Source organism: Agelaius phoeniceus, chromosome 6 (genome assembly GCF_051311805.1).
Source record: "Agelaius phoeniceus isolate bAgePho1 chromosome 6, bAgePho1.hap1, whole genome shotgun sequence".
Classification (NCBI taxonomy): Eukaryota; Metazoa; Chordata; class Aves; order Passeriformes; family Icteridae; genus Agelaius; species Agelaius phoeniceus.
The window spans coordinates 24489966-24517244 of NC_135270.1; the positions used below are offsets into that span (position 1 = coordinate 24489966).

The window sequence follows — 27279 nt, forward strand, 5'->3', positions numbered from 1 at the left end:
ACCCAGCACAGTGTTTGCAGCAGGCTGTGTATGTGCTTGAGGATGCTGGCTGACAAACGTTTCTTCTACTGCCTTAGGCTGTCCTTGCCCATGTCCAATTTCTGACAGATGCCAGAGCAATCATTTGTGGAAATGCGCAATGAACAGGACCAGGAACCTCATCCAGGTGATGAATTGCATTTTCTTTTCTTCTTTGACTATTTTTCAGATGCATCCATTTCCTAATGTGGATTTATCACATGGCAGTCTATGTACTCATTCAGAAATATTTAACAACGCAATTGAGGGGCAAGAAAAAAATGCAAAGGGTTAGGGGTTACTGCTCAGACCACTGCTGTTTACTTTTGTTCAGTTATATTCACAGAGGTTCAGAATTTCCAAGCATGTTGTTATTGGTAAAAATAGCTTGGCAACATGTTTGTTCTATAATTTCAGCTAATAAGGAGAGTTCTTAAATCCCAAGGATGCCTGAAGGAGAGCTGATAGTCATAAAAATGTGTCAATTTACAGAATTTTAAAAATGTGAAAACTGAGACACACATAGAAATGAGGAATATGTTGGATTTCTGAGAAAATGCACATTTTCAAATTGAAACATTGAAGAACTTAGTTACTGAAAAGATTGATCAACCCCGTAAAGATTTTTCTCAGCTTCTTTGACACATATTCTGATGAGTCTCTTAGAGTGAAGATGAGGGTTTAATATTCAGATTTTTAGGAACACAGCTCAGAGATGAAAAGTAATTTTAGCTGTTGTGGGTAAATGCCCACATAATTCAGAATTTAATTCAAGGGACATGGAGGAAAACCAGAGATACATGGATATAGGTACACACTGTGGAAAGAAAGATTTCAAAATGGTTTTATTATTAGCCTAAAATAGAGAATTATATTGTCCTCATTTGGATATGAAAGATAGTTTTGTAAAAAAAAATCAGTTTTAATAGGCAAATTTTATTATCACTAGAAAACCTTTGAATTAGCTGCCAGTGGATACCATTTTAGTTAAAGTATTTATGCATTAAGGAAATAATTGCTTCTCTGCTTATGTAGCTACCATCTACAAATTCTAGGCATTTATTTGGGATTCTGAATGGATCCAACTACAATGGTATTGTTAAGGCTTCCTGCTTGCATATGCTAACTGATCCTCACCTTTAGAAGCTGATTCTGGGTCAGTATTATTGAATATAGACATTAAAGTCTTGGTTATGATATTTAACTTGTATTCTAGTGATATGTCAAAAGAATAAATTTTCCAGAATATTTGTAAGGAAAAGGACAAAGACTGCATGAGGAAAGGGGAAAGCCCATACCTGTAAAAATGGTTTTCTTCTTTGGTACTTGGATAGGAACTAACTTGTTGTTAGGCAAACTGATTTAAAGTGATTTTTGTTTGGGTTTCTTTTTGTCTGTTTGCTTGCTTGCTTGTTTCTCCTAACTGCATGAGATAGATTTGATTGTGGTGTCAGGTGATCTCTTGTTGAGTTTATACAAGATCTGTATATGTGTCTGCAGGTGTCCCAGTGGAATTCAGAGTTGTACATCTCTCTGACATATGTCAGCTTCCTCAAACATAAAGGAAAATACTTTGTTTCTTCCAGGAGAATTTTGACATTCTTTTCATATTTGGTCATTGTGAAATGCTTGTCAGGACTTTAAGTTTCATGAAATTATACCACACCTTCCTTCCCACAGAGGTTATGTGAACCATCACCATTCTGGAATTCCTATGTTGTGACTTATATCAAAATTCTCTTTATCATTAAGAATTGTATTTTATTATTTTTCTTGTCAGGATCTAGGAGACAAACAAGTGAAATTTTTCTCTAAATTCTTTGACACCTTATTGTGTTCCATGTACTGAATTTAAAATATATTTTTCTACATTCTTTTATTGTCAATTTTTGTGTGCCTGGCTGCTTCTCTGGTGGAAAGATCAGCATTTGTATCTGTCATGTGCATCAAAATTGCAGCATTCTGCCTTGTTATCACTGTGCTGTTGGTTTCATCTGTACTTTTTTTTTTCATGGAGTCACCAGCAGCTATTGCTCACCTTCTTGCAAGAACTTCCATCAGATATCTCCTGAATTTTTCTGTTACATATTGCCAGACAAGCTCCTCAGTAGGTGTCTTGCTGGGAGTCTAATACCTATTCAGTAAGTTGATTGTCTACCAGATATTTTTTTCCAGTCAGTCACGAAGGTTTTCTACATTCTCCTGGTGCTATTTTCTCTGTGGTCCCTGCCAGTGCCTCCCAAGGTAGTCTTTCAAGAAATATTATTCTGCTCTGACTGTACACAGAATTGCACTTCAATCACATGAACATAACTTATGCTGCATTTCTGCTGGCATGCACCACATGCACCCAGCATCTCTTTCAGCTGGCAAGAAAAGGAAAACACAGCACACCCAGCACTGACCAGAGCTGTTGTTCCTTCCTCATTCACTCACGTGGCACAGAACTGCTCCTCGAGAGACGTGATCATAGTTGCCCTCTGATCTACCTTTCTAGATGGGGATACTCCAAATTTCAACACAAAATTTCTCTACACTTGGTTTTCTGCCATTACAACACACTCCAGACACCTGATATGATCAATGATCCTCAAGGCTCAAGCTTTAAATTCTTCTATGGGAAATGGTACACATATCTCTCTTAAGCAGGCTATCCAGAATCATAGAAACCCAGACCACAAAAAGAAACAAACCAAAACAAAGCTCACCAAATCCCTTCAATTCCAAGAATAGTATTTGCAGGTGGGGTCTCAAAAAAAGCATTTTAGTTATTTACCCATGATAGTCATTAATTATGTCCTTTGCTGTTGAGAGACTCCACTGTAAGTCAAGTGATAACATCTGTTAAAACCTGATCATTCCATTTCCAGGTTTGTAATAAATAAGTAAACAGCAGCATCCTAATGCAGGATTTTTGACACATGGACCACCCAGGTTTATTTCTTTTAGCCTTACACTGTCCCACTATAAGTTGGTTTACATATTAGTGAGTCTTTACATATTCTTGAGGTATTCTTTTTAATCCTTAGGCTTGTTTGAATTACTACTTACATTTTCTATCTTTACAGTGATACAATAAAGATCAAAGCTTAAAAATATGGCACATCTTTTTTAACAAGGGTACAAGCAAACAATAAAGCAGGTAATAAGGAATATGCATACATCAACACCAGAAGGTCTGTGCTCTGATACAGTCACATCAAAGATGGCCCATCCCTTTTCTCTCAACAGGACGGCAGCAATAAAGATACCCAGAATGAGAAAACAAAGATGATGGGCAACAGCCTTGCCTAAGATTTAGGGAGGATGAAAAATGCAAAACTGAGGTCATAGTCATGCCATGGCATCTTGACTCACAGGGGTCATAAAATTGCTTGTCAAAATTGTGGTTTCTTATGCCTGATGAAGACAAACCTAAAAGGCATCCCAAGGACTCAGGAGCTTCTGTCCCCTGTCCTCTGTGTCACACACACCCATACACACAGAGCCATGAGCAGACCTCACACACACATATCTTGGTGCTTATGACTATGAGTGAATATGTTAAATAGGAGTGAATGAGTACAAGTGACTGAAATCAGTTTCATTTTTAAAAAATATAAGCATCCTCTTCCACAGTCTTGAACTTTATAGCACTGATTCTTATACTTTCAAGGCTGCCATTTATTAATGAGTTATGCCATGAGAATTTTCAGAATACTAACATGGAAAAGACATTCCAATGCACCCATGGGGCCTCATGTCCTTGTGGGGAGGACTATCAGCTGCAGTGAAGGCAACAGTATGAGGTGGGACTAGAAGCTCTTTTTCTGCTCTCTGTTTTTGGGAAGTGTATTCCTTTCCCCCCACAAAACCTCCACCTTCTCCTGCCTCTTTCCTGGGAACCCACAGAGAAGGCAGCTCTGCTCTGTTTTAGCACTTTTCCAAGGAGATGTAGTAAATCCACAAGCTGCTGCTGGATGGAAGCACAGTTGTCTTCTCAGCCCTCTGCCTCTCCTCAGCTGGGGCACAGGAGGCATGTACTAGCATTGCCCCATGGAGAAAGAAAATCTGTCTGGCAGAGGCAGAACAGAGCACAGCTCATCTGGACTACACAGGATAATGGAAAATATACATCTATTTTATAATACTGTAGTATCTTAGTACTCAATCACTTTGACCCCAGTGGCAACATAGATATTTAGAAGGACAGTTTATCATACTGTTGATAATTACTCATCACTGCTATCATTGCTAGATGATTAAAAGGAATACATTTGTTTAGTTTATGTCCAAGATGAGCATTCTCATATCCTGGGAGTCAGTGGTCCATTCATTCCTCCAAAAGCAGTGAATTGAGGGTTGAGTAATCTGTCCTTTGAAATGTGCAAAGAAGCTGTTAAGAGAGCACAAAATATGTTTAGCCAGCAGTACCAGCTGGATGTCAGTCCATCCAGGATATACTCTGCTCAGCTGACAGCTGTTACCAGACCCACATGAGGGTTAGTCTCTAACTCTCTCATGTCTCATTCTGCCTGTCATCAACACCTTTGTTTTGCTCTGTATGAGGGAAGGAAAAAGATAGAACATGGGGACAATGCAGCACCTGGTGGGTACAGAGATAGGGATGATTTGCAGAGTGGCAGGTATTTAATATGATATGCACACCATGTTAAACAAGCAGTAGGAAGATCTTGTTATGCCATAAATTGCATCCTCGCCCCAAAGAGTAAATTACTTTCTGGTCATTCCATCTGTCAGTCCTCTTCCTCTCAGAATTTCAGAAAAAAGCTTTTTGTTTTCTTTTATTTTTTTCCATTCTCTGTCTATTGTAAGAATCAGCCTTGTGACTGGTACGTGTCTTATGTGAAAACTGATTCAAACGTGTTTGTTGCTGCAACAGGAGAAAGTCCTGGTATCTGCCACAAGAGGGATGGAGATTGGATAGCAGAGCATGCCAGCACAGGGCAACAACGGCTGGACAATGCACAAGGGGAAACATTACTAGGTGCCAGTGTACTCACTACTCTGAGTGAGTACACTGGCACTTAAATTCCTCCCATAGCAAGTGGGTGTTGAAGGGTAAAAGACCTTTAGTGTTGGAGAGCCAGAACATTTTTTTAAACATTCATATCTTTAAATCTTCTTTTTGGAAGTCAACATTAGATTTTACAGGGTTAATAATAAACATGCTTTACAAAACCCCAAATTTGCTCTTCAACTCAGATCAGGAATGTGAAAAGCCTACTATTTTGCTGTCAGCAAAAATCAGCGCCAGCCTTCAAAGGAACAAGTAGTAGCCTTCTTGTTGTTAGGTGATGATCTAAGGCAAGCCAAGCTTCTAGAGAGAGATACAAGCTTTTGATAAACCAAATAACACAGCTGGTCTATGGACATGCTTTGGGACTCGCAGAGATCTCCAGAGCAGAAGGTCAGACATGAACACGATCTTGGGTAGCCAAAAGCCTGCGCTTCCCCCAGTCACATCCTTTGGTCTAGCTAAGGCTGTTTCCTCTCTCTCATCGGCCTGGCCGAGCACGGCCGGGGCAGGAGCCCCGTCCCGGGTGGCTCAGCCCGGGACTGGAGGGCGCTGCGCTGCCGCCCCACGCGGTCCGGCCGCTGCCCCACCGCTGCCCCGTGCGCCGGGCGGGGAGCGGCGCGGGGAGCTCGCCCGCCTGGCTCAGCCGCCGCTGTGCTGAATGAAGGGCATCATCCCGCGGCGCCCGTCTCCCAGCGCCCTCTCCTCCCGGGAAGGCAGCGGGGAGCCCGGCCCGGCCGTGTCACAGCGCCGCATCCTCGGTCACCCTTGTCCGTGTGGCGCTCGCACGCCTCCCCGGCCCGCAGCGCCCGTGGGCGCCGGCGCCTCCCGGAGGCCGCCCGGGCTGCGGCGGTGACGGGGGCTCCGAGCCCCGAGCCCCGCCGCCCCCTCCCCTTCCCCGCTCCCGCCCGCCCCCGGGCCCTCCTCCCGTCACTGATTCGGCGCCGGAGCCCCGGGTGCCCGAGCCCCCCTTGCAGCCCCGGCCCCCGCCGCCGCCGCGGCTCCCGAGCTGTCAGTGCGCAGGCAGCGCCGCGGCCCCGCTCCGCACCGCGCTCCGCTCCGCGCTCAGACCCCAACGCCGCGGAGCCGCCGCCGCGGGGCGCAGCAGGTACCGTGCCGGGGGAGCCGCCGCCGCCGGGGCCGGGCTGCACCTGCAGGGCCGGGCATGGAGATGGGGTCCCCCGCTCGGACAGGGGCGATGCGAGCGGGGCCGCGGGCGGGCCTGGCCCCGGCGGCTCCCGAGGGGCGGCCGCCGGTGCGGAGCGGAGGGACCGTCGGGGCTCTGGCGGCGGCCGCCGCGGTCCTGGAGAAGGGGGGCTGCGCTCGGGGCACCCTGCGGGGTCCAAGCCCCCGGCCCTCGGGGCGGCGGGCAGGGCGCGGGTGGGCTGCACTCCCTCCGTTCCCACCGAGCGCCTGGACAATAGCGGGAAATGCACGAGTTACCCTCCCTCACACCTATCATCCCCAATATGAAATGGCTGTAGAGTTTATGTAGGAAAGGGTATAAAATTTTGGCCCCACTTGTCATGGAGACGAGGTAGGAAAACCTCCTAGGGACTCGCCATTGGGAAGAGCATCCTGGCAAGGTGAGTTTCTCAGGTGAGAAATAGCATTAATCCTGCATGGATCTCTGGTTTCTTGGTGGAACAAAGTCCCGAGGGTTTTTTCAAGAGTAGCATATACAACTGAGTCTGTAATGTACGATTTTCTGTTAGATAATACGATTTAATCCTCTATGTACTTGGCCATCCCACTGTCATCTCCTCAACCCACTCTGTAAAAGCTCCCAGAGAAGTAGGTCAGTATCTCCAGATGATGTTTCTATTAGACACTGGTGAGTTTCTGCGCTGCTGGCTGACTAGAAGGCAGCATTGTGACCCTTCCGTTTATGCACATTCTGAATGAGCCAAGCTTCAATTATTCATTCTGATGCTATTGCAACCTTCTGCAGTTTCTCTTCTCCAGGGACAGGATGTGTAACAAGAGTTTGAAACACACCAGTGAGGCTGCAATCCTATCTTGGCCTATGGCAGCTGTATCCTTGTCTAGCCATTTTTAAGGGTTAATTTGTAGCACTAGGAGGTATGTCAAGGAACAATGAGGATTCCCAATAGAGCAGCATTACCCTGTGCATTCCTTCTGTTTCCCCCTAGAAAGCTATAATTCAAAGTGCTGAATGGTTCATGGACTAGGCTCTGCACATGAGTTTTATATTTTACATCTGAAAGAAGCAATGCCTTCAGAGGGCATTTGGTTGCCATTAATGGAGAACCTATGGCTTCGATAGAGAATTAGTTTAAATCTGACAATTTGTTGGTGTTATCGACATTTGCTGTTTTGTAGGTGAAGAAACGGATGCAGAAATAAAATGCATTGGAAAGTGAGATTTGGCGCCAAAACTCAGAACCCTGTTTGTTGTTATTTATATTTTAGTTATGATGTTGTTGTTGTTTATATTTTACTTGTGTAATTGTCTATCCATTGTGCTGTGCTCTCCATTCATAAACTGTGAACAATTCATATTTTCCAAATACAGAAGTATGGGTGGGCCCACAATGGCAGCAGCTATACTTGTGAAAAAACAGGATTACTATCCTGTGACCTGTGGTCATGTAGTGCATGATAAGCTTTTATAGTCTCTATTTTAATAAAACATGTATTTCAGAAGAGCAGCAAGGCTGCCTGTTCATCACCAGCTCTTGGAAGACTTGTATAAAATAACCTAAATAACCTTTTGTGTAAAGTAACCTAGATGAACACAGGCACACAGAGAAAAATGATATGTCAAAGGTGTAAAGAGACAAGATAGTTTGAACCTTCTGTGCAGAGCACCCTGTAATACAAAGACGAAAAGAAAAAGAGGCCAGTGCTAGCAGAAAATGGACAGGCAGTGAGCCTCTGAGTGATCACTGTCATTGTGCCAGAATTTCACCCATTCTTATGGTTACTTATAGGCAGAAAGCATTGAAATGAACTGATACTGATAGAACAGTAGATTTCTAAGGAGGTGAGTATCTTTGAGAATATAATATTTTCAGCTGAGAAATATCTCCCTCCAAGAGAATGAGTCAATCTCTGCATTGACTTTCAGGCAAAAGAATAGAGAAAAAAATAGGGCTTAAAATTGCTATAGTCTTATAGATGCTGAAGTCTGGGGCTTTGTCATCAGCATCTGAGGTCAGATGTTAGGATTTGGTGGGTTTTACTCCTGAACTCAGCCATGCAGCTACCTTTTTAAATCACCAAAGTATGAAGCATGCATTCTACTCCAAGGTACCTAGTTAAAGAAAATAATGTTTCACTGAATTACAGTTTACTGACTAATCTATAGGGGGGAGGTTCTTTTTACTGTCTTGGAAGACACATGTGTCTTTACTGTCTTGGAAGACACTTGGCGATTTGATAGTTCATCTTACAATATTTGAAATACTGGCTGTGATTTTCACCCAGTAGAAATTAAAAGCCTCTTACTTCTTGTTTGGCACTCAGAAATTTAGTATGGATCCCGTTGGCCATCCAGTCCAAGCAGAAGTAAAGTCAGGACTTCATTTTTCCTTTCAGCTTTTCTGTACCTTTTGCTTTGACCCTCTTCTAGATAAGGAAATTTGTGTTCAAATGAGCTAAGCCAGTACTACACAAGTGCTGTGCTGCTGGTGGTCTGTGAATACCAAGTCTACCCCTGGGTTCTTGTCCCTGTAAAGCCTCTTTCTAGTTGCATGCTTCCTCCAGACAGGTTAGAGAACAAAGGAGGAATTCCCGCTGCCTCTAATCAAAGGTCTGAGGTTTCCAGCAGAGGTAACACTGCCAGAATCCGATGATCGCAGAGCAAGCAGTAAGTGACTACTCCAGGGGCTAATAATTGATTACTAGGGCCCCACTGGGAAACAGGGAAAATTTATAAAGCCCTATTTTTCCCTCTTTACCCTCCAGCTGGCTAATTTGCACCATGCATGTTTTCTGCTGTGCCGTGGCCTTGCCACGGTGCCAGGAAAACTGTCCATATTGGGTTAAGGAATTTGGGGGCACTGTGGTCATGACTACTGGAATAAGAGTCAGGGCTAGACCAGAGAGTTAAGCCTCTGTTGTCAGGAGGAATACCAGATCATCTTTATTCCAATGCACACAAAGGCTCACTGTCTGTGATGTGCCTGCTCGTGACTTTCATGGCTGGCATTTCAGCTCCGAGGAAAAGATCCTGAAGTCATTGGTCAAGAGCAGATGCAAAGGAAATGTTCAGTCCATTGAAATCAACCAGCTGCCTTGGTTCTGCCCTTGAAGTGTATGCTGCTGTTGTAACTACAGTGAATGTAATAAATTAGGGCATTTCTATCATACCCCTAAATCTATGAAGAGAAATGGTCACATCTTTCCCAATTATTTTGCCAGTATTCCAGCAGGTTCTGACAGAATTTACTTCAGTTTACATATTAAAGGCTATTCATAGAAAAAGAGTGAGAGATTTCATTTGGGTTATGGGTATTTTTAATGTAAAAGTTGGGATTCTTGACTATGGTTAGCACATTAATGCAAATATTTGTTTTGGTGAGGCATAGAACATAGCAGGTAAAGGAGGCTATAAACTGGGTAAACGTGATTATCTGAACAGGCAGATCTTCTTTAAATATCAGTAGATTCAGAGCTCATAATGTGTATGCTTTTAATATGTGCCAGTCCTTCAGAGAGGCCACAAGCTGCTCAAAACTGACACAGTAGCTGCATTGGGGTGATCTGGATCTGATTTTATTCAGTGTTTGCTTAGAGGACCTGGATGGTAAATAAGGAGTGGGTATATCACATTTTCCAGGGACATAAAACTGTGACACTTGAAATGTGCAGGAGGAAAATACTAGAATTCAAAATTTTTCCAATAAATTGGAAGACCTTCTAGTAAAAGACCTGAATTGAATTCAGTAGGGATAAATACAAGGTACTACAATAAGGCAGAAATTACCAACTAAATAAGCACAAGGCAGAAGTAAATGACTAGGTTGCAACTCCGCAGAAAAGAATATGTTATGATAGATCACAAGCTGAATATGAGTCAATGTCATGCTGTTGCAAATAAAGGCAAACATCTTGCTAGGATATGTAAAAGACATGGAAGTCTGGAAGACATGAAGCAAAATCCTTTTGCTCTGAGGCCAAAGCCTCAGCTTGGGGGCCGTGCAAAGTGTTGGTTCTTGCACTTTGAGACAGATGCAATTCAATCAGAGGGAGTCCAGAGGAGGGCGGTAGGACTCATCATGGGTCACGAAAATGTGACCTGCAAGATGATTTGAAATAACTGTAATTTTTAGACCAGAAATTTGACAGGGGAATATAACAGTCTTCAGATAAAAAATAGAGAAGGAAATGATCTTTTCTTCATGGTGGATGGAGCAGAAAGCAAGAAGCAGCAGAAAGTAAGATTATTTTAAACTACAAGAATAATTTTCTAGGACCTAGGATAATAAAAACAGTTGGATATTTGATATAGGGAGGTTCTAAAGACATTTTAAGAGCAGGTTAGACAATCATCTGTGAAGAATCAAATAAGGCTAGTGATCCTATAATGGGAAAGCACCTTGGACTGTTCAGTGTCTTAAGTTCTCCTCTAGACCATTCTTCCAGCATTTATTTGTAGATCATTCCATGTGAATGAAATAAAAGAAGTCTGTTGGCCCTGCTCTAATATTTGTCTGATATCCAGGGGTAGCACAGCACCAAGACCACAGACCACCTCTTTCTGAAAAGAGCCTGAAAGAAGAGTAAGAGCTTTCTAGAAGACAGTTAGAAGAGGTGTCTCTTTTTAGAAGAAAGGGGAAGGAATGAAATGTTCTGATTTCCCAGGAGCAGATGCTTGATTCAGTTTATGAATGCTGAAAACAATGCTATGGAAGAAGAAAAATTAATCAAGATTAGTAGTTAGTAAAATTATCTGAACTGAAAATACAAACTCTTCTAGTATTTTATTCCTTGAATGAAAGGCTGTAGTCCAAAAATGGATTTAATAGGTAAAATGAAATAAATAATGGAATTCAGAATAGGAATAAAGTAAATCATAGTCCTATGATCTATATTTTTAGGCATTTATCCAGGGAGATAATCTAGGTCCTGTAGTACTCATGGTTTAACATATATTGTTTCATATAAATGGAATAGACAGTCCCCTGTGCATGGTGAAAAATCCTGGATCTCTGTGAGGAGACAGGTAAAAAGAAAAAAGAGAGCAATGATCAGCATTGGGGATGCTGAAGTGGTGGGCTGCACATAAGATCCTGAATAGAACACATTCTGAGTCCAACCAAATAATATTTTAATCCTCTAAAGGGAGAGGGATTTTTCTCTCTCCTCAGGCTTTAGACCTTTTCACTCAGACAAAAAGAAAAGCTCTTAGAGAAGCTAAAGACTACTGGGAGCAGTGGAAGCGTTTTTATAGCAAGCAGGCAATAGGGAATTTTTTCTGTGAAAACAGGTACTCTCTAGGACTGAAAGGCTGCAAAGCAACTGCTGGAAAGAATCTGTGTTGAATGAACAAGACAAGGAGAAAATGAAGAGTTAGGCTACACTTTTTAGTAGCCTGTTTTCATGGAGCTGTTGCTCAGTGAACATATTAGCATAATAATCTCTTGTAATTTAAAGACTCTTACACTGGAATTATTGATAAATTGATGGAAATCCTGATTTTTTATTTAGTCTAGGACACATGAGTACAAACTGTGACACTATATAAGCTGTGAAGGATTCTCCCCCTCCCCTCATCTTCCATTACTGCTGGAACACCTTGGGAAAAATAATTATATGCTTAGAAAGCCAGTCACTTGATGCCCCAGATATTTCAAAGTGAATTCACATCCCTTCGACCCAAGGACTGAGCAGTGCTTGACATCAGCTTATACTGCTTTGCCTGAGTTCATTTCATCATTCCTCTTCCCATCCTTGCTTTTACTGTCTTTACTTCTCAGATGAGTGTATAAACAGTCTTTATTTGAGAGACAGAAAGGGTATCCAAAAGAAGGCTTGCTGTGATCCAGTGCTAAAGGAAATTTAGCTTTGGAACAAGGTGGCTCTGGAAGGAGATCAAGCAAATATAGCTAATGTAAAAAAAATCCTATTTTTACTATTAAGAGGAGACAACAAGGTGAAGGGGTTATTCTCCGGGAAACTTGTGAGGAAATCTGAGACAGGCTGTGCAGAAAAATACTGAACATGCTGGAGGGGGTTCTGCAGATGGTAAATGTTTCTCCTGGTGGAAAATGTTGATAATTATCTTGAAAAGGAGAGCTGTTAAACAGAAGTAGCTACAAGGAATGTAGGTGACTGAAAGAATTTGAATAGAGGAAGCACTGTCTTGAAATATGAACTGAATATGAATGTTTGGGTTTAGGGTGCATGACTGGAATTTCTCACTGTGGCTGTAAGGAAATTGTGTAGGCTGTTGCAAATGGTCCTTCTTTCAGTATGAGCTGTGTATTTAATGCAAAATAATGATATCCAAGCCTGCTTTAAATGAGGCATCTGCATAGCCAGGTTCAGAGCAGCCACATCCTTCATGTTCTTTATATTATGTCCAACTAGAGTCTAAAAGTCAGGTAAAACCTGCCAATGCATTGCTGCAGTTGTTATTTCAGTATTTTAACAAAATTCTTTTCCTATGAGCAAAATCAGAGGCATCAGCTTCAAGCTGTCAAAGGCAATTTTGCCTGGGAGGAACCTGGCTGGTCACAAAGATGAGCCTGAAATCTGTGAGCACTTGACAGGCACTGAGAGCTTCCTCCCTGTGAATGAGGAGCTGATGAGTGAACAGCAGTGACCAGCAGTGCTTTTTGAGGGCAATGCCAAAGCCTTTTACCAGCAGCTCCCCGGTGCAGACAGAGTTTTACTGAAATAGTCACACAAGCATATCTGCTGCCATGATGAGAGGACTGATGTTTTTTTAAATACTGGAAGCAATATAAAGCTAGAAAGCAGATACTGGAAAAACCTTGTAAATAGATGTGTGTATTGAGGGCATTGTTGAGGAATGCTTCTCTCTGTCCCTCTATCCAGGGATGTAGATTCTGTCTTGTAGGCGGCAGCACCTCTGTGTCAGATTGTCACAGAAAAGTTCAGGTTCAAAAACTTGTGAAGTGAAAACTTGACTTATGCAGGGTGTTGGGGAGGAACTTCACAGTTCCCTGTTAAAAAGATGACAAGCTGATTAAATCAATGGACCAAAATATACTAAATGTTTTAAAAGTGGAATCAGAAACTGTGGTTTTCCTGAAGATATCAAATATCAATTCACAGGTTTGGGTTGTCTCATTTGCAACAGCTATAGCATTCTGAGAAATAATTGCTAGTAAGATGGGTAAAAAATTGAAAGAACTCAGATTCCAGCTGTCTATAGATCTTCCTCAGAGAGGTCTGGTCACAAGGGATTTGGCAGGTATGACAGAAAATGGGGAACTACACCTTGCTGGTGGTGAAGTGTCAGTATTAATAAGCATGACAATTACTAATTGCTGATTTACTTTGCTGCATTTAATTGTCACTATAGGTTACTATATGTATTGAAGAATTTCAGTGCTCATCAAGAACTTCTGTTCCATACCAGGGGAAATCTCTATCTCAAGGGGTTTCAACTGTCCGGTGACAAAAATGGGGGTAGTCCCAGGCAGTGATTATTCTTTCAATTATTGTTTCTTGATCTGTCTACCAATTCCCTGTGTACAAAAGCAACAGGATTATCATGGATAATAGGAAGAAATTCTTTCTTGTGAGGGTGATGAAGCAGTGGAACAGTTTGCTCAGAGAGGTTGTGAATGTCCATCCTTGGAAGTGCTCAAGGCCGGATTGGATGGGACTCTGAGCAGCCTGGTCTAGTGGAAGGTGTCCCTGCCCATGGCAGAGGGTTAGAACTAGATGATCTTTAAGTTCTCTTGCAATCCAAATCATTCTATGATGGTATGATCCAGTTGGACAGTTGGAGAACGGGACCAGAAAAAATATTAGCATGTGTGGACTTTGACTGACTCCCCTTTTTCCCCACACAAAAGTTTTCATTCAGATCTGTGTCCTAACCAAGTAGGAGGAAGGGCAGAAATGAAAGTGCCAGAGCAGAGATGAAAGATAAATGGATCTTAATGCCTTTTATCACCTTCCTCACTAAACTAGAGCTCAGTGAGTTTCCAAATTGAGATGTTGCCGCATGTTGACAATGTAGAGCAGCACTGCAGTGCAATTCAGTGCTCTCTGAGTTTCTTTACAGTAATGAAACAGCAGGGCATGAAAAGAAATGAATGTGGGTTTTTGGCTGAGTGTGATGGCAGATGTTAAAAGACAGCATGTTTTCCTGACTTACCTGTCAAGACACGCTAAAAAACTCGCAAAGAAAGCAGCGCTTCTGTAGGAAACTGCCCCAGTACATTGAGAGTTTTTTCAGATAGATTTGCAAAGCCTACCATCAGAAAACAGTAGTCAGTATGAAACATAGCATTAGAAGTTGATTTATCAAGCAAAGTAAAACTAATCTCATCCTTTCTGACAGTTTTCTGTTAACTGCATGTTGTCAGGATGGAGACCAGATTTATCCACCTTGTGAAAATTTTTGGACTGCTAAATCAGCTCATAGCAGACAGTCAGTTCAAACTCAATGATGAAATAAAAATGGTTTTAGTTGTCATGGCATGTAATCCCAGCTGGCACTCAGCTATCCATTAAGTCCCATAGGGGACCACTACTGGACTCCACAGGTTTATCCTAACTTGAGGTTTGATGATTAACCAGCAACAACCAGCATATTCCCTCTAGCTTTCACTCAGGTGGGTGATGTGGCAGGTCTTAGAGAAATGACTGGAGGACAGCATTCCAGTGAGTGGGGGAAGGGTTTTAAAACAACTTCTGCAGGTGCAGAGTTCCAGGAAAAAATTATTTGCCCACTGAAGTGAGAAAGAGAGAGAAGGTGTGGCTATGCAGCTATAAAAGAAAACAGAAAAATCTAAAACTTTTTTTTTGTTTGATTAGGATCTTGCATTGCAATTAAATTAAAATCATATATTCACTGATACAAAGTGCAGGAGCACAAACTCACAGAAGGAAAATTGAGGACAAAAAATCATTACAGAGAGGACAATGAACAAGCCTTGAGAGCGCACCACAGGTTCCAGTATCTCTTGTAATATCATCACAATTTCCAGGACAACACTCTTCAACAGGAAGGTGTAACACAAAATTCCTGTAATGTCAATTGCTTTCCTATTTGCTACATCTTTGTGGAGCTTGGGTCCCACAGGTTCATATTAGTTCCTGGACAAATAAAGCTACTATTAACATTTGCTTTCATTCTTAGTGAGGAAATGAGAGAAGAACAAGAAAGAATCACTGCAAGATTTTGCCCAGCTGATGGTGTCATAGTGTGCTGCTGGATAACTGGGAATGTGAATGAAAGTGGAAGGCAACAGGGAACAGGAAGGAAAGCCTGTACAGCCTGTGTTTAATACAGGCTGGAATATTTACTCTCATCTTGATGACCTTTAATGCTTCTAAGTATTTGTTGCAACTAAGGATTTAAAGAAAATGGACAAATACAGCATTAACTCTGAGAATAGCCCAGGAACCTCCTCTTCTGGTGAGCGTGAGTGGAGGATGAAAATATTAATTCAGCTGCACTGAAGCAAACTGTTGCTTAGGTCCATAGAGGAAAGTGTGGTTCAAAAAACGTCAAATATCTGCCTATCCTGTAGGTGTATTTACATAACCTAAACACCTACTGATGTTCTCTGAACTGTTGCTGGACTTTCATTTGTTAGCAGAGGGAGGGGAGATTTTCCTGAGAGCTAAACCTTACTTCACTGGAAGGAAGTAGTGTAGAAAGGCTGCTAGAAAGAGCTATGATGTGTAACAATAAAGCAGAAAGAATAAAGGTTTTAGAATTTGAGTTGATTCCAGAGTACCCATTCCAGTGTCATTCTGCCTACCTAGTGTTTCCACTTTGTCACTCACAGCCCAGTTTGCCCAATTGAGTTTAAAACAGACTTTTTTTTTTTTTAATGTTCCTAAGGATTTGAACTATCCTGCCACTTCAGGAAAGCCTTAATAAGCTTGTGATCAGTGGGGCTGTCCAAACAGTTTTTCTTTCTGTATGAACCCTTTAAAGTCCCCATGCTTCTTACATTATTGGGGAAAATTATTTCTCTTTTTCCTGAAGAAACTCTTACTAAAAGAGAAAAATTACAACAGTAGTCTGGGATGCTAAACCTATCTGCATTTTACTTAGGTTCCCAGTTTTGTCTCCAACCTAGAAAAGTACTTGGTAAACACTTCTAAATTTTCTTCCTCATTGTCTCTTAAGAGTCTCTCATTTGTATAGTCATTGCCTTCCTCTTCTCCTTTAGCACTGCTGTGCTACTAACTGGGTCGTGCTTGTTTATTCCAGTTCTGTCAGATGATGAAATCAAACCATTTTATTTCATAGAGTCATGTAATGGTTTGGGTTGGAAGGGACCCTAGAGATCATTTAGTTCCAACCCGCCCCCCATCATGGGCAGGGACACCTTACACTAGACCAGGTTGCTCCAAGCCCCATCCAGCCTGGCCCTGAACACTTCCAGGGATAAGACATCCACAACTCTCTGTGCATCCTGTTCCAGTGCTTAACAACCTTCACAGGAAAGATCTTTTTCTAAATATCTAACCTAAACCTACCCTCTTTCAGTTTAAAGCCATTCCCCCTTGTCCTATCACTACATGCCCTTGTGACAAGTCTGTCATCTGCTTTCTTGTAGCCCTTTAGGTACTGAAAGGCTGCAATAAGGTCACCCTGAGGCCTTTTCTTCTCTAAACTGAACAAATCCAACTCTCTCAGCCAATCTTCATAGAAGAGGTGCTCCAGCTCTCTGGTTATCTTTGTAGCCCTCCTCTGGACTCACGCAAACATCTTTAATATCCATATCTATCATATTAATTTTAAGTATCTCAAGCCAGGTGAGAAGTTTAAAATAAAAACCCTGTGAATAATTCTTGTTCGTTTTTAGAGACTAATTTCACATTGGAATAGCCTGAATTGCTTGTACTCAGCATTCTTTCTCATAAAGTGTCTGTCATCCCAGTAGGTCTGTTGCTGGTACAGTTTCTGGCAGAGTCCTTTTGCTTCTTATGGTTTTACCATGACAGGCAAAAACACCCAGGACTTTTGTGAGAAAGTCCTCCTGCTACATGGCTTCTAGCCCAGCCACCTGGAACAAGGAAATTGCCCTCTACTCCATCCTCTGAGTCCTCTGAGTCCTCTCTCTCTAGAACTTGATTGCAGTGTGCAGTCTGCCTTTGGGGCCTTCGTCTCTCACTCTCTTAACTGAGATCTTTATGGTATTCACTGACAAAGTGTCAGATAGTTTCTTTTGCCTATCAAAATACCTCCTGATATTCCAGGCCAGACTCTTTTTTAATCCTTTATGCCTCCTGGTGATCTGCCTCCTGGTGCAGCATTATGATTCCTGCTTGGAGAGATGAAATGCTCCAATATCACCTTATTCCACAGTCTCAGCATCTCTTGTGCACACCAAGAAAAGGAAATGAACACAAAAACCAGGTTAAAAAAGGAAATTATGTTTGGGGCTGAGAAAAGAGGTGGTTTAACTTTGATATTACTGTAACTGTAGTGGGATCCATGGGAAAATTCCAACTGTTGAAATGGTCTCAGTGTTTTATGTCTAAAGGTAGCAGTGTTAAATAAACACTGCACAGCAGCAGACTTTTGGTTTTCTCAAGATGTGGTTTCCAGTCTCCTCTGGCCTCTGCTTTCACAGGAGCTGTTTGTCTCTGAATTCCTTCCCATCAATGGCCAGTTTTTTTCACTGTTTATTGCTGGTGTAATTTCAATGATTGCTTACCCACTGCTGCTTTAACTGCATGTGAAAACAACTTTACGGTATTCAACACATTTTATGAACTACATTTTAAACTCAAATGTTCTAGCAGTGTTTTCATTCTTCCACTTCTGGCCAGTGTTAGAGTACATTTCTTTGCTTTGAAGTTTTAATCCTGTTTTCTTGAGTAGTGTGTTTGTGGTGGAGAGTTGGACTTGTGTAATGTGTTCATTTAGAAAAGGATGTAAAAAAATATTACATCTTAAAGCATTAGTACGCTGGAATAACTCCTTGCTTCCCCCTGGGATTTATTCAGCCATCTTCTCTACTAAAACACCATTTTGTCTAAATTAATATATTTTAAAATGTAATGGTAGCCAAAAAGGCAGATGCAGTGTATCACCCTGGTACTTCAAATGTATAGGGCAATTTTTTTTAAATTATGTTAAATAAGAAAAATCCTAATGTCAGAACTATCATGTTTTCATTTTGGTCAGTGAATTTACATCATTTCACATAATATCATTTTAGCTTAACCAGAGTTGTTAGGACTTCAGTTGAAAAAGCAAGTTTCATCATATTCTGAAATGCAGGGTAACAGTAGTAGCTTCTGCCCAAAAAGTCTCTCCATTTCCTTTTCCTGAGTATGGCTGGAGTTGAGGCACTTGAAAATAATTTTTGCCTCTCCACAGATTTTTGAGTACACAGAAGATGGTTTAGTATGTTAAAGGACTTTCCCTTGACTCAGGGAAACATTCAAAATTAAGCATTTTCTATATTAATGCCATACATGTCTGTCATTCAAGGCATGACATATAGTTTCTAAAAGGCATCCTGAAAGCTTCAGACAATGTTTTACCTCCCAGGGTTGTGCCAGAGTTAAAAAAAAAAAAAAAACCAAACACATTAGTCAAAAGACAAGAAAGGCCAGAGCCTTAAGTGAATCACTGATTTTGTTACTCCTGTACTCTTACACAGATTTTGCTTTTGAGGATGTGCTCAATTATTTTCTCTTTGATGCTGGAAGAACTGATGCATTTGCATCGTGTGATGCTCTTAATCTGTGTTGGATGAGTGGAACAGACAGTATGTGGTATCTTGGGAAAAGAAATCTCACTAACTATAGTCCAAGAAAGATGTTCATTACACAGGCTTTCACTGATTCAAATAATTGAAACATTTGCAGCTGTCCTTAAATATTAGGGTGAGAGCTAGGGAGAACATGGCTTTGCTCTTGCAGCTTACAGGATTTAAAAAACCTTTTAGTAACACCTGAGCCAATTGTACTGCTTCAATTTTGTTTCATGTCTCATTCTTCAGTGATATTCCTGGCAAAATTCCTACTGAAATTAAAGGACTCTTGCATAAGGTAGAACTAGGGAACCTGGATAATTAATATTTTGGTATAAAAAGAAAACCCTTGTGTGTTTCACAAGTAGGTCTGTCCTGCAAGTGTAGAAATGGGGTGACCTTTCTATTGTTGAATGTCCTTTTGTAGATCCACGTGTCTCAATAGAAGAGTAAAACTAATTGTCTTTTCACTGGTGGATTGATTCTGTTCCAGGACAGAAAAATCACCTCCAGCAAACTCAAAGCTATTAAAATTTCCTGGGTCATGCAAATGGTGAATTCTGACTTTCTTTTCAAGAAACTTTTGCAGCTCTTGTTCTACTATGTGAGTCAGTACCACTTTAGCCCCTTCTTTTCAGGTCACTAATTTAATGCCAGTGTCTTTGAGAATCATTTAGCTGCATCATGTGTTTTGTGCCTCCTATTCCAAATTAGTTTCTTGACTTCTTCTCTGTGGGCTGCTGTCCTTGCTGGTACTGCCTAAAGTAAAAGCAGTAGCCTACCTAGCTTATCACTTGGGTCTGCTTAGCTTCTTCCATGCTTCTGTGGTGTTGGGACAATAAGGAATGGCAGGGTAGGGGACAAAGGGCCCTGATTTGTGTGTAAATGTAATGAGAATAACACAGCTGCCACATACTGAAGACCTATTTTCCATCTCTAGTCTGGATCTTTCATTTCACTCTTCAGTTTTAAAACTTCCATCACAGCATGGACTCAGGGCTGATGCCACAGTGTCCGCAGCCAGCTTCACATCCCTGGTGCTATCTCTTCTCTACCAGAAGAAAACTATACCAGTAAAAGAGACTTGGGCACCATAAACAATTTTGGGGGCATTTTGGCAGCTTGATCTTTCAGAATTACTATGAGAATACTCAAGTCCAAAAGCTGTCACGAGTTGCCTCTGTTTATAGAACCCCTTCAGCTGGATGTGTCTTCCTAATGATTGGCAAATTATTCTTACACTGGTTTAGTTTGAGAGGCAGTTATTAGATACTTTCCACATTATTTTTAAAAGAACCTAAATAGTGCAGAAAGTGGTGAGTGGGAGCTGTCAAGGAAACAACTTGCTAATGGAAGCACAGCATAATTAACTGCTTTATTTAAATGACTTGCTTTTGGAAAGAGCTGATAAATAAGGGGCAGCAGCAGCAGACGGTCTTTGCAACTGTACTGAGTGATCCAACGTTTAATAAGTGACCTTATTACAGAGAAATTAACTTTCAAACAGAAACAAGGATAGTGGTCATTTGAAGGCTCATAAGGTCAGATTCACTACACACTTTATTAAAATTAGTCTGTTTCGTCTTTCTGTGCTTTTTTTGGCCAGCAGTGATGTCCTTTCAGTATCCCCCCTGACTCCTGGATATGCTGAACAAAGTCTGGAGCCCAGGCAGTATTTCAGAGAAACAGGCTTGTTGCTAAAAATGTAAATGCCATATCCTTTCCTGTCATTTCTTGTCTCAAGAGCACACAGCCATGTCACAGTCATCCTGGCTCGCCATGCAGCCACACCATGGTGATCACTGGAATAACAATGAATGAGTATGAATCTGGAGCATCTAATAGCCCTTAAAAGTTTGCCTTTAGGGCTTGGTTTTCTAAGCTGGAATGAGCCTGCCATGCTGGATGTAGCACTCTGCAAAAATAATACTGCTGAACCAGCTGCTGGGCTCAAGAAATGTGACAGTTTGGGATTTAGTTCTTGGTGTGATATTAGGGTCTACTAGTATTGTTTAAATGACAGCAGTAGCCAAATGCTGTACAGACATGGAAAGAAAGACAGTCATTGCCCTGAGGAACACAGAAACTACAAAGTAAGCTAAAATAAAGACAGCATGGAAGCAGATGTGTGACACTTAGGTATGGATTAATTGTTTCATTGAATATGCTTCAATTTGCTGGAGGGAAAATAGTCTGTCTGTTAGACCTGCTGTTAGCTGGCTAATTCCATGTAAGTGCCATGGCTGGGGTTATTAGGGAGTGAATTTTAAATGCAAGGAGTAGTAGCTATGGGATTCAGTTACAGAATCAGGAATCATGACTTAGGAAGTCCCTAGTTCAAGTTCCTGCTGAAAGCAGGGCCAACACTGAGTGCAGACTGGGTTGCTCACAGCTTAATCCAGTCTTGTTTGTAAACTTCCAAGGATAGAGATCTTGCAATCTCTTTCAGTAAACTGTTATATTCTTAGTTGCCTCATCATGGAATTATTTTGCTTATATCTGGTCTGACTCTTCCCCTTCGGATTTAGTGATCATTGTCTGTTACTTTTCCACCATGCTCACCAGTGCAGTACCTCACACTGTCTGGAGCCACTAAAGGCAATGAAAGGCTGCTACTAGGTCCCCCCAAAGTTTTCTCTTTTCCATGCTAAACAAGGCCAGTTCAATCAGCCCCTCCTTGTTGGGCAGGTGCTTCAGACCTCAACCATCTTGGCTGCCCTCCTCTGGAATCACTCGAGTGCCAACTGAAGAGGAGTAATCACAGTCTGTGGTTCCTGGCTGTGTTCTGTTCTGCACCCCAGAGTGCTGTAAGCCTTTAGTACCTGCAGGGCACAGCACTATCTCAGGTACAAATTACTGTTCTCCTGAAGCCCTAGACCCTTTTCAGATCCTTTTCAGACAGACTTCCAACCAGTCATCAGTCTGTACCACCACACAGGCTGGTACAGTATTTTGTATCCAGGTACAGTATTTTGCATTTCTCATCACTGAATTTCTTTTCAGTCCATCCCACCAGTCTGTCTGGGTCCCTCTGAATAGCAGCTGTACCTCCAAGTATTTTGGTCAACCATCTGTTTTGGTGTCATCTGCAGACTGATCAGTGGGCATTCTCTCTCCTTCTCAGGACATTGATAAATAATATTGAAACATCTGAAATTAAACATTAAACACTAGTTCTCAAGCCTGATAATCCAGTCAGTTTTTCACTTTTTTAGTAGTCCACTTATCTAACATCAAAATCTGGACAGAGGAATGCGCTGGGAGACTGAAACAAAAGCCTTGTTAAAATGCAGGTGACATCCACTGATCTCTTCCCACAAGACAGCAATCAGTTTGATTAGTCTATGCTCAATTAAATAACGTGGGCTAAATTACATGTCCTTTGACTAAAAATGTGTTCTAAGAAGAACATTCCATGATTTTCCCAGGGACCAAAATGAGGGGCTAACTTGTTGACCACCCTGTAGTTTTGCAGGTAGTGTCACCCGTCCTTTCTGAGCATGGGTGCCACATTTGCCTATCTCCAGTCACCAGGGACCTCCTCTGATCTCCCATCACCTTTCAAAGATGATAGAGAGTGGCCTCAAATTGACATCACTCAGCTTTCTCAGCAACCTTCATTGCAGCCCATGGAGGCCTGAAGGAGCAGGCTAGGTCAGGAAAATCATTCTGAATTCAGGGGCATGGAGGAGAATTCTGAGATGTCGCGGGCAGAATGGGAGCTTCAGACAAAGTTTATTAGAAAAGCCCTCCCTTCCCAAACAGAAGCCACAAGGTACAGAAAGGATTCCCTTTCTAAATTCTTTCTGAGAGAGGAAATGAGCTACAGCTGGACACAATCTTAGCCCCAGACTTAGTCGATGGTTTATAGCTAAAGAGTTACACAGGTTTAATTGAGCTTTTATGCACCTTCATCCTGCAGAATTAAGGATGGCAAACCAGATATATTTATATAAATAAAATTATTTATTTATTTTAATTTATTACAATAATGATTAGGGGGAAAAAAACTTAATCAGAATCACTTCCTGCACAGTATGGATTGCTATTCCTACTGATTTAGTGCACTGTTTTTGAAGCAATTATATTAAAGCAATTATATTCAAGGTAGCAGAATAATTGTTAAGCAGAGATTGATGTTACTTACCGACACCAACAACTGGGAAAATCTGGGTCAAGGAATAACCTTGAGGAGTGTCCCCACTGAAGGGAAGGATCTTCAAACACCTTAGGGAGGTATGCTAGAAATCTTTGCTGTGCAAGTGCCGCTGGCCTTTTATAGTATAAAGTGATTGACTTTAATATGCATTCAAAACAGGCATTTTTTTAGATTATGTGTTCTCAGGCTTACTCAGCAAAATATGCTTTCTGCTGAAAAATGTGTTGGCAGCTTTTTAGTTCCTTCTCTTCAACTTCCAAATCAGGACCTGCACATCCTTGCTGCTCCCAGCTTTGGTCAGGGAGCCTCAGTCTTGCGTGTCCTTGTGGTGGGGGTGGGAGTTTGGTCAAGCTGGTCTCAGCATTCTTCAGCACTAAGAACAGCAGAGTTATCCTTGCTCAGTGTTATCACTCAGTTATCCTTGCTCACTCTTTTCACTGATCAGCAGCCCATCCTTGCTCCACTGAACAGCAAACTCTCCTTGCTCAGCTCTTCACTGACAAACTTACAGGCCTGCTTAGGCTGAGAGCCCTGCCACAGATGTCTGTGAGAGAAGTGATCTAAGGTAAAATTGGGACATGGACAGATATTTCTTTTAGTCTTTGCTAGTGTGCCATTTTCAAGTAATTGAGAATCTAATTTATTCTTGGGTTCTTATGTATTAAAGCTGCACCTCAGATTTCAGTTTTATTCTCAAGTGTCAGAGAGCAGGGTTCAAGTTGAATTCCTTCTGGTGAGTGATTCTAGGTATCACATCTTGCCAAAGTCGGATCCCATTGTCACCTCACAGTCCAAGTGCATTCTGTGTGCTTTACTTCTATTACTAGGCCATCTCAGATGATTCAAATATTTACCCCTTTATCCTTTTTAATGCAGGATTTGTCTTCAACCCTCCCCCCCCAATGAGTTGCATGTTTTGATTCTGTTCTGCTGGTCTGTGAATTCATTGTTTTCAGGTTGGCAAGGCACCAGTTTTGGGGTGACAGATGGAGCAGACTGCAAACCAGGCAATTGCCTCCTAGCCTGAATGATATTTTAATAAGCACTGAGAGGTGACAGAAAGAGAAGCTTCTCACTGGAATGACTGGCAGTTTTGTTTCCAGCCTGAAAGCACTAACAGATAATTTTTGGCCTCAGTCCAAAAAAAAAATTAGCAGAAAGTCCTATTAGCTCCTAACTTTTTTAGGGGTCAAAGAAATTTTTATGTCTAGTCCGTTATCCATTTAGGGAGTTGTTTCCCCATTTTTGGTATTTCAGTTCTCTCTCAGAAATTGTACTCTTTAGGAGACTTTCCTTTACTTACCATTTTGTTTTCCTTCTTTTTTTTATTATTTGAGCAATTTTCTCCATTGTCTTCCTTCCCTAAATATTCTTTCTTCTTCATATTTCTTTATACTTTTCACAGAATCATGTTGGAATAATGGGATCTAACAGCTTACTTGGCTTCCAGCTTCCACATCCTGTGAAACAACTACTGCACTGCGAAGCAATGGCATCTGCATGGGAATCTCTAGAGCATATGTCCTCTTCTCCCTGCCCTCCAGCTGTGTCCCCATTGTATAATACAGGGTTTGTGTAGGGCTTTGTTTCATCCTTGGTCCTATGAATAAAAAAAGGCACAACAAAAGGGAGCTCTGGCAAATCCCCAGCAGGCTCTGAGATCCCTCTGCAGTGTGAGCAACATGGTGTTTTGCAGTCAAGCTGTAGGATAGTCAGGCTTTCAAAGGAGAAGATGCTTTTTCTTTCCACAAGAACAGGTTAAAAAAGGTCCAGCTCTTCCCAGGAAAATATAAAAGTGGTGCTGGGATCTGAACTACGGTGTGGTCCCATACACTGCTCAGAGAACACACTGGAAATTTCTCATTATTTGGACATAGATCTTCATGTTTACTTAGCAATATTCAGGTCTGGATTTCAACTCATTTGTGAGCTGTAAATTAACGCTATTGCTGCTAAAATATGCTTTTTTTTTCTTCCAGATACAATGATGACACTGAACATTCAGATCATCTTTGGCCTCCTTTGCTGCATGATTTTTCTTCCTGCAGATGGCTTCCCAGCAGACACCAGTACTGAATTTCGCTCTGCTTTCTCTGTGGCCAGAACCAGCAGCATGGAAGGGAGCTCTGAGATGGTGATTACCTTTGACAAAGTGTATGTGAATATTGGCAATGATTTTGACCCCAAGACTGGACTGTTCCGCTGCCGGATCCCAGGAGCCTACTACTTTTCCTTCACCGTTGGGAAATACCCAAAGAAAAACTTGTCTGTCATGCTGATGAGAAACAAGAATGAGGTGCAGGTAATTGTGTATGATGAACATCACCGCAAGGAACGCAAGGTGGCCAGCCAGAGTGCCATGCTGCAGCTTGACTACGGGGACACAGTGTGGCTGCGTTTACACGGAGATCCCAAGTACGCTCTTTACAGCAATGTGGGGCCCTATACAACTTTCAATGGCTACCTGATCTATCCAGACACTTCTGCCTTCTTCCAGAATGCTCTTGACTCTCAAGAGCTCGGGCCACACCCTCACACAATTCAGCAGCTCCCCAGAGAGCAGAATGAAGCTTCACAGCGACGCGTGTTGTCTGACCAGCCAAAGAGGGTACAAGACCCTCGCTCTGCGTTTTCTGTTGCCCGCTCACAAAGTCTCCTGGGGACAGATGAGAAGCAAACCCAGCACGAGCCAATCACATTTGATACAGAGTTTGTGAATATTGGAAAAGATTTCAATGCCTCCACTGGCATCTTCACGTGCCGTATACCTGGTGCATACTATTTCTCCTTCACCATTGGCAAAATGCCCTTTAAGACTATGTCGGTGAAGCTGATGAAGAACCACAATGAGGTGCAGGCCATGATCTATGATGACAACCACTCCAAGCGGCGGGAGATGCAGAGCCAGAGCATCATGCTGCCTCTGCAATACGGGGACACCGTTTGGCTTTACAGCCATCAGCATGATGGCTATGGTGCCTACAGCAACCACGGCAAGTACATCACCTTCACAGGCTTCCTCATCTATTCAGAGGCTCAGCCAAAGTGGCTGCCAGGTGCCAGCTCACCTCAAGGGTCAAACAATTAAATGCAGATGTGAAAGGAGCATAAGAAGAGCCAAGGTGCCATGAACTTGGGTATAGCTTCTCTGAATATCATCCTCTACTTTGAGCATGCTGTCATGTGTCCAGTGCTTTCCTTACACTGCACGCTTGTGCCCTGTCAGCAGGGCCACTGCTGTGTGTGCCATTCATCCATAGAGAGGCCTTTCAGGTTGTAGCTGTGTGTCCCGTGTTGGTGTTTGATTTAACATAAAGCATGAGGTAGTTTTGGGGTGGGGGGGGCACTGTAGTGAGATGCTGAGGATCAGAGAACTACTGCAGTCATGTTACTGCAGATCTCCAGCATCCAGAGAGCAAAGGGTATGGTGGCTTTCCTTGTTTATCCAGGGAGGGAATAAATGTAATGAAAATGAATGTAATAAAAATACAAAATATGAGAATGTTCTCAGTTTGGAAGTTTTGCTATTTGTGAGACTTGTGTGCTTGTCACTGGCTGAGGTACCAGCCAGTACAGAGCTCAGGTGAGAGAGACGTGTGGTGATTGTGTGAGCTGAGGATATGTTACTGAGCCAGTCTGTCTGTGTACACTCTTTAATGATTTGTGTGTGTGAACGGTTGGTACCTCTTATGATTTTATTGCAAGTTTGACAGTGGTTTGTGCTTTTCTTTATCTGATGTAGATGAAGTCAAGAAGATGTGGTTGAGAATCTCAGCTTCTGTTTAATGTAAAGAATACATTTAGAAACAAACAGATGTGCAGGCTTCTTGTAGTGAAAGATAGGGGCTCTAATCTGTGAATGGACCATGCTCTGAAAGCCCAGAAGCGAGGTAAGTAAGAAGAGTAAGAAATGTGTTTTTAAATCTGTAAAGATTTGGATCAGGAGCGGGCTCGTAACACCAAGTGTGAGTAGTACCACACCGGCAGTGGCACTGCTGACCGCAGGGGCGATGCCTTCCCCAGGAATGAGCCCCTTGAACACAAGGGTGCTGCTAGCCCGCCACGTGCTGCACTGAAAGCCTCCTGCAGGTGAGGTCAGAGGAACCGCGGGGGAGGTTTTCAGCCTCCATGCTCCAGTGGTTTCGTACGTGCCGAGTTCCAGCGAGAGTTTTCCCTGTGGAGAGGCTGCT

At 42.1% G+C, this 27279-nt stretch overlaps 1 protein-coding gene across 2 annotated transcripts; it reads left to right on the forward strand.

Moving 5' to 3' along the window:
* On the forward strand, nt 1-26595 carry C1QTNF4 (C1q and TNF related 4). 2 transcript variants are annotated; one of them, XM_077180054.1, is made up of 2 exons: nt 1-166; nt 25069-26595. In XM_077180054.1, exons 1-2 carry the CDS (start codon nt 109-111, stop codon nt 26175-26177), a joined length of 1167 nt encoding a protein of 388 aa, XP_077036169.1. In that variant the 5' UTR covers nt 1-108; the 3' UTR covers nt 26178-26595. The 2 variants fall into 2 exon arrangements, with proteins under 2 accessions (XP_077036169.1, XP_054491161.2); XM_054635186.2 differs by lacking the exon at nt 1-166 and adding an exon at nt 5944-6143.
* The last annotated feature ends 684 nt before the right edge of the window (nt 26596-27279 follow it).